Source organism: Anguilla rostrata, chromosome 14, assembly GCF_018555375.3.
Source record: "Anguilla rostrata isolate EN2019 chromosome 14, ASM1855537v3, whole genome shotgun sequence".
Lineage (NCBI taxonomy): Eukaryota > Metazoa > Chordata > Actinopteri > Anguilliformes > Anguillidae > Anguilla > Anguilla rostrata.
This window is the reverse complement of record NC_057946.1, coordinates 34,681,080-34,688,801: the sequence shown is the minus strand read 5'-3', so window position 1 is coordinate 34,688,801 and position 7,722 is coordinate 34,681,080. Positions and strand designations below refer to the sequence as shown.

The 7,722-nt window shown below is 41.7% G+C and overlaps 1 protein-coding gene across 1 annotated transcript; it reads left to right on the top strand.

The window, feature by feature from the left end:
- Nucleotides 1-361: 361 nt before the first annotated feature.
- Nucleotides 362-7,056, top strand: spp1 (secreted phosphoprotein 1). Its single transcript, XM_064308734.1, has 8 exons — nt 362-461; nt 2,132-2,199; nt 2,670-2,711; nt 3,692-3,754; nt 4,274-4,324; nt 4,493-4,522; nt 5,218-5,577; nt 6,415-7,056. The coding sequence occupies exons 2-8, from the start codon at nt 2,146-2,148 to the stop codon at nt 6,739-6,741; spliced, it is 927 nt and encodes a 308-aa protein (XP_064164804.1). The 5' UTR covers nt 362-461; nt 2,132-2,145; the 3' UTR covers nt 6,742-7,056.
- Nucleotides 7,057-7,722: the final 666 nt, after the last annotated feature.

The window sequence follows — 7,722 nt, the reverse complement described above, 5'->3', positions numbered from 1 at the left end:
TGTTATTAAAATTATTTATTCATCCCACCTATTGTTTTCAAAGATGTAGGTTGTAGGATGACTTTGGGCAAAGATGATGCTAATCTGAGTAGCACTCAGGTTACTGTACGGGTCACCTTCCCGTGCAAAAGTCCTCCTGCAGCAAGAAAAGCATATCCAACGGTTTTTAGTTTTCTTTTTTACATGTAGTACCAATTGGTAAATGTTAGCATTGACTCGGCCACACTAACCACAGGAAGAGTGGGAGAGGGGAGGCGGGACAGCGGTGGTAAACCTCATGACATCCCTGCAGCCCGCGCTCCCATTGGCTGCTCCCACACGCAGCAGGGTTTAAAAGGCTGCCCCGTGGGTTTTTTCGTCAGGATCGTAACAACCACGGCAACCCTTCATCCGGCCCCTCAGGAGAGCATACCCAGCAGCCCAGCGCACTCCTATTTCATTCTTACCCACGAGGCCTTGGGGTAAAGTATTGGCTTTTTTTTCGTCTTTTCAGGAAAGAAATGCATTTCTGCGCACTCTTCTGAAAATGAATTATGTGAAAAGGAAGATCCCTGCACTGGAGTGCAGCGCACCTGTTACTTTAGTGCAGATGCGGTTTATTTTATCAAAAATATAAGCTTTACTGGCTCATTTTAATTTGATTTGACATTTGCGTCAGCATTTATCTGCATACTGTATGAACAGGGCGTATTTTTTAATAGGGTAATTTGATAACTGACAATTTTACTCTGGCCCTAGAGAGATGACATCTTTTAAAATAAGACTAATATTTGCTGGAAATCCTGTGTTCTATGCTCTGTGAGTGTGTGTGTGTGTGTGTGTGTGTGTGTGTGAATAGTACGCAAGACTTTCATATCAATGATGAAAGTTAGTGTACGGGTTCTACACACATAGACACACACACACACACTGTGTAAACTGTATGGCTCCTGGTCCCACATGTCATTATGATTATTTTTTCAGCTGTGAAATGAAGACCATATATGTTTTAGGTAGTGTCTGCTTGTGACACATATTGTCTGTGTCACAGTCAGCCCCCTGCCTTTTTTTGGCGTGGAACGAGAACGCTCAGCGTGACATTGGGGGGGAAGAGGAAGCTGTGGACGCCTGTCTATAAAACTCAGCAAATTTGTCAATCACTCCCCACCTCTTATATTCAAGATCAAAACCTCAAAATTACAGTCTACAGCAAACAAATAACAATAATAATAGCAACAGCAAACTGACTTGTTGACACATTCGTGTTTTTAAAGCCCAGCTTTCACAGAACTGTTTCTGGTGAAAGTGTTTTTTTTTTTTCCCTTTCACACTACACCCTGTGTTTTTTAGGGATTTTTCGGCAAATTTGAGAGCACACCATCCCTTTCTAATGAGAAGCCGGCCTTGAAGCTAAAATAAAGTGCGCAACTTTTATGTTTGATTCCTTAATGTCTGCGGTTTGAGAGAATCCATATTTAACTGTGCGAATTATACTCTTGAAGAGATCATTATAGGCAGAGATAAGTACATATAGCTGAGCTTATACTTAGTGTTACGCAGTTAGGTTTTACAAAGAAAACAACCGGGATATGAACAGAGAAAGCTGGTTGCATTTAGCAGTAAAACCATGTCTTTCCCTGCCAAGGATATGGACATTCTAGCCTCGTTCCTTTGGCTCCGATTGCAGTGCCTTCTGCTCAGAGCAGAAAAACACCAGTGTGTGGGTTTCCCCTGGTTTAATTAAAGCTTTTATTGATTAGACCATTATGAGGTGATGCGCAAAAGAAAATTTCTCTCTCCATTGCTATGAAACATGCATTTCCATGGGCAGCCATGTGAACCAATGAGTGGAACCTGGTTCCTCTATTATGAATTTCCAGTGCACTGCAGTCTTGACGTTGCTTCCAAATTTTCCATTATGTAAAAAAACTGGTTTTAATCTGCCTCGGAATGATGTCCCAAAGAAATTTTCATAGAAGGAATGAGGTTTTTCAGAACATTTGAAGGTCATTTGAAGGTCCATAGTTATTATGGATTTGCCACTTTGAGCTGTCTGTCTCCCTGTTAAAACAAGGTCCACTCAACAGGAAGTTGGACGTTTCCAGTAGGCAACAAAGATAACAGTATTCTCCCCATTCCTCTCTTTTTTTAGGTAAATAATAGACAATGAAAACTGTGATAGTGTTCCTCGTCCTTCTTGCCACAGTCTACTGTCATCCGGTGAGTACAAAGAAAATGATTAGCCTGCAAAGTGACACGATCAACAAACCTGTGGTTTATTCACAAACACCAAAGTATTACTTGAATGTTATAAATTGGAAATGGGATTTACTTGAAGGTCCATTTGCTTGAGAAGGTGAACAATGTGCTAGTGGCTTTATACCGTGGCCAACACAACTCATTGCAATACTTCACCCCGCTCAACAACCTCACGAAGACATAATGCAATATGATTAACATGTATGGTTTTGACTCCAGGGTTGTTGACTTTGCATGGAAGCTGTCTGAATTTATTTTTTATTTTTTCTCGTTTTATAAATCTGAGAACTGTGAGCCGAGATGTCTGTGAAGGCTAATGTCCACATCCCAATTCCCCTGGGGGATTTAGCTAATCTTATTTTATCTCACCGTATCCCTTCTGATCTCATATAATGTCTTAATGAAAAAGTGACGGGGTTTTCCTCTTGCAGGTAAAACGATCGGCCAGTAGCTCAGACAGCTCAGAGGAAGTGGTGAGTTCTCATTTTTAGGCCTTCCTGTTTGCTCTGTGGTTAAAAATTACTGCCAGATTTCCCAGGCCTCCTCAGTATGTCAGGTTACCAAGGTAACAAAACAAAAAGACAGGAGAATACACGTGGTTTGTTTCTTTGTCCAACAAACTAATCTTTCTTCCAACAGAAATGTTCTCAGAATATTTTTCTCAGAAGCAATTTTAAGAAAGTTTATCTACCTTTCTTTAGGTACAATAAGCACTGTATCAGATTTGTTTCCAAGTTTTGGCTATTAAAATACTTAGCTGAGCTGAAAATGCGGCTTGTCAAAAGCATTTTCCGAAACTCAGCTAAGGATTTGAATGGCCATCTTTCTTTTAGTACAGGAAGCACAGTATGAGATTTGTTTACAAGTGGTACAAACACCCTGCAACATGTGCTCACACTGGTCAATGTGCTAAAAGAGTGTTGTGTTCTACACACAGGTGAAGGTGCTTAAAGTATGTTGTGTCCTACACACAGGTGAATGTGCTTAAAGAGTGTTGTGTTCAACACACAGGTGAATGTGCTAAAAGAGTGTTGTGTCCTACACACAGGTGAAGGTGCTTAAAGTGTGTTGTGTCCTACACACAGGTGAATGTGCTAAAAGAGTCTTGTGTCTTACACACAGGTGAATGTGTTAAAGTGTGTTGTGTCCTACACACAGGTGAATGTGCTAAAAGAGTCTTGTGTCTTACACACAGGTGAAGGTGCTTAAAGTGTGTTGTGTTCTACACACAGGTGAATGTGCTATAAGTGTGTTGTGTTCTACACACAGGTGAAGGTGCTTAAAGTGTGTTGTGTACTACACACAGGTGAATGTGCTAAAAGAGTCTTGTGTCTTACACACAGGTGAAGGTGCTTAAAGTGTGTTGTGTCCTACACACAGGTGAATGTGCTTGAAGTATATTGTGTCCTACACACAGGTGAATGTGCTTAAAGTGTGTTGTGTCCTAATACAGGTGAGGACTCTTCGTCTGCAGCTGAAAGTAGCCCCCGTGCTTCGTAAAACTGCACCTGCACAGGTAAGAGGCACACCTTCATCTCTCTGTGCACACACTGTAAACATGCTCAAACATCAACAGATTTAATCAGAATGATTCATAGAAACCAGCTTATTATCAGTGGCAAGAAAATATATACATATATACATACAGTTATATATATATATTTATCAATCAGCTGCAGATGCTGTCAATGTTTCTGATCTCAACATCTAATCCATAATGGTCAAGTTCATTCAGAACCCCAAACCATAATTTTATGTTGTTAAATGGAAAAAAGAAAGTTTTTGAGATTTCCTTTTTTTTTTTTTAGAAATAATGGTACCTTTACATCATTCTGACAAAATCTTCCATTAGTGGAGTTAGCAAGAAGTCAGGTTAAAATATTTCACTTAACGTTTGGTTTATTTGGTATCTGATTATCATTATTGGTTCAGATTATTGAATTTATCAGATTATTTATCTGGCAATTTTCATCCTTGATCAGAATATAGAATGTAGAATGATAAACCTTGACCATGTGTTGTAATTGCATTCCAGACTATGACGGCAGAGTCAGACGATAGCTCCGACAGCTCAGATGAAGCACAGGTGAGAGGTCTCTTCCTCATCCTCTTCCTTCTCACTTGATTAAATGCAGAAATTTTAAAAATATATAATAATATATGTACCAAGGGCACAAGTAGAAGCATTGCATTAGCGTAAAAGTTGACACAACAGCAGGTTGTTAATTTAAAATATCTAATTTCTTTGTTTCAGCTGTCATACACTGCATCAGAAGATGAGAATGTGAGTAACAGATCTGGTTACCAAACCTTGTGAAGTCCCAACGCCTGATATGTGTGTGTGTGTGTGTGTGTGCATGTGCATGTGCAAGTGTGTGTGGAGCATCATCAGTGAAGAACACAGTATGGGACAGAACACAGTGATTACTATAATGAAAGTCTGAACAAAAAGCGTTTGTCAAATCCACCAGGGATAACGGGTCACTGTATCATTCAGAATACTGAAAAAAACGTAATGTTTTATTGAGATTCTGTTTGCCACTGGTTTGATTATTTGTTAATACAGAAAGAATTATAGCTGTAAGAGCATACTATTTAAAAAAGGTTACTAATATAAGTATTCAATTAGATTTTTTTATTTTTTATTTATTTTCATTACACCTTCAAAATTATAAGGATTTCTATGACCTTCATTCCCATTTTGTTCATAACCTCCTGAGACCACTTAATACAAGAGTCTTGGATAACAAAATGTTGCAGTGAAAACACTTTCAAAAATATAATTTATTTAATTTTTATTGAGTGTCACTTTCAGCATTTCAGTGTAAGTTTCAGCATAGTGGAATATATTGTTCTTGAGATGAAGTCCATAGACTCATGTCCCTTACAGGGGACAAAGATGAATTATCAGGACTTATGAGTCCGTGCTCTAATTAGACTGAAGGTCCGTGCTGAAGATCCGTGTGGTTTTTATAACAGGACACAGACTCTGAAGAGACAGAGGAGTCCGAGGAGCCAATCACTGAGCCAACCACAGAGCCACCCACTGAGCCACCCACAGAGCCACCCACAGAGCCACCCACTGAGCCACCCATCCCTTTCGAAACCACTCTGCCCCCCGTCACCGACAGTGGCCGAGGGGACAACCTGGGCTACCCCAGTGACTACAAGAAGTCCATCGTCTACATGAAGAGCAAAAAAAACGATAAGGGCTCCTCTCCGTACAAGTATTACGACGTGGACAAGGCCGTGGAGAGCTTGGGCCTGGTGAGCAAGAAGGCATCTGTCTACGGCAGCAAGGGCGGGAACGACATCGAGAAGAATCTGAGAGTACACAAGGTGATCACATTTCTCCACATTCAGTCAATCATTTTTAGGTACCAGTGCACATTGAAGATAGATAGACAGACAGAGAGACAGGCAGACAGACAGAGAGACAGGCAGGCAGGCAGAGAGACAGACAGGCAGACAGGCAGGCAGGCAGGCCGACAGAAAGACAGACAGACAGACAGACAGACAGGCAGGCAGGCAGACAGACAGACAGACAGACAGGCAGGCAGGCAGACAGACAGCAGCAGACAGACAGACAGACAGACAGACAGGCAGACAGACAGACAGACAGGCAGGCAGGCAGACAGACAGACAGATAGAACTACATCACTGCATCAAGCCTGGAAATGAACACCCCAAGGGTCTGTGGCTGTACTATATGACCTACCTGGCAAGCTGTTCTACACACAAGACAATTACAGAATACTTCCTCCATGAAACTTCCACCTTTGTGTCCCCATGTTCTACTGATAGAACGCAACCTGAACATTATTTTGTAGGTCCCATTTATGAATGTGAAAACCTCAAATCCACTCTTGGCCTTAGACAGACATCTTGGTGAAAATGAAAGCTTTTAAATGTGTGGCAGCGTTTCGAGAAATGTCTCATTTGAAGGCTTAATTTAATATAAAACCGAAAATGATCATCACCAATTTCAGACACAATATTTAACTTTTTTACAGGCAAACCATTGTCAAAGATGAATATCAATAAGAAAAAATGTATTAGCAATGCTTAGCAATACGTAGTTCTAAAGGACATTCCCACCTCATATACTGAACAGAGCATAACAGATTCATGTTCACTGTGACTCCGCCCCCTTCCCCTTCCCCTTCCTGAAACTAGGCCCTGCAGGCACATGACGAGTTCCTGGAGGAGGGCACCAGCACCCCCGAGGAGGAGAGCCAGGGCCTGGACACTGTTGGCGGGACGGCGGAGGGGCCGACCCAGCGGCAGGCAGAGCCTGAACCCGAGGCCACCACCGCCAAAAGCGTGGGGACGGAGGAGGAGGAGGAGGAGGAGGAGAGCGCCAGCACGGCGGAGAGCACTAGCGTCAGCATCAGCGAGGAGGAGGAAGAGGAGGAGTCCGACATCGACATCGACTCCTTAGAGAGCATCGAGAGCCAGGAGAGGGACGAGGACGAGGCGCCCGTCGTCATTACCGCCAAGTAAAATGCCCACGAATCGCGGAACCCCCGCCCCCCTCCCCACCTGCCCCTCCCACAAAGATGCTGTCGACAGTGAAGAATGCGAACTCTCTCAGAGGGGCGTGAGGCGAAACCGGGGCCGGCGTTTCCGCCACCGCCATTGGCGCCGCCAGCGGGCAGAAACCAGGACGAACTGAAAACGCGGGGAACAGGCTCTTTGTGCCCTGTTACTGCAAATATCTGTAAAGAGTGTTACCGTTTCCAGCCTCTAACACATAATAATCCACAATTCTTTTGTATTTTACTTTGTTCTTTGCACAATAAATTACACTATGAGGTTCTTTTGTTGAAAGGTGTTTTATGAGGGTCTTGTCTTATTTGATCTTTTAAACAATTGCGAGACAAATCCCTTCAACTGCAACTGTCTGTTGAAAATGCATCAACAGCAATAGCTATGTTACTACTGCATTAGTCATGAGAAGGTTTCATTTATTCACATTAGTACAACACACACACACCCTCACACAGCAACAGCACAACACCAATATATAAAAAGTTTAGTTTATCAACATGGTAAAAACAAAAATGCTGCTTACATATCCCTTACAATACAAAAGGTTCTGTGTTTATAATAATAGCAATATTATTAATTATTGTTAAAAATGTGTGTTGATTTACTGATTACACAATTCAAGTAAACAAACTGTTAAATTCCATACTTGTAATCAAATTACACACTCAGTGTCTGTATCAATTACTAATCTTCCACTGAAATGCATTATTAATAGCTCCAATACCTGCTGTCCCTTTGAGAATTTATTATTCCGCGAAATAATTGCAAGGTGCCATAGCCCTTCCTTCCATTTTTAATAAAGTGCACTAAAGTTTGAAGTGAAGGCGGTGTCACCATAAATATACACTCACCGGTCACTTCATTAGGTACACCTGTTCAACTGCAAACTGCACCTGTTAACGCAAATATCTAATCAGCCAATCAAGTGACAGC

Excerpts from the sequence above, each read along its gene's own strand:
- spp1 (XM_064308734.1), top strand. The coding sequence starts at position 2,146 with ATGAAAACTGTGATAGTGTTCCTCGTCCTTCTTGCCACAGTCTACTGT. Across the intron at positions 2,200-2,669 it reads CCACAGTCTACTGTCATCCG|GTAAAACGATCGGCCAGTAG; the intron begins GTGAGTACAAAG and ends TTCCTCTTGCAG. Across the intron at positions 4,523-5,217 it reads CTGCATCAGAAGATGAGAAT|GACACAGACTCTGAAGAGAC; the intron begins GTGAGTAACAGA and ends TTTTTATAACAG.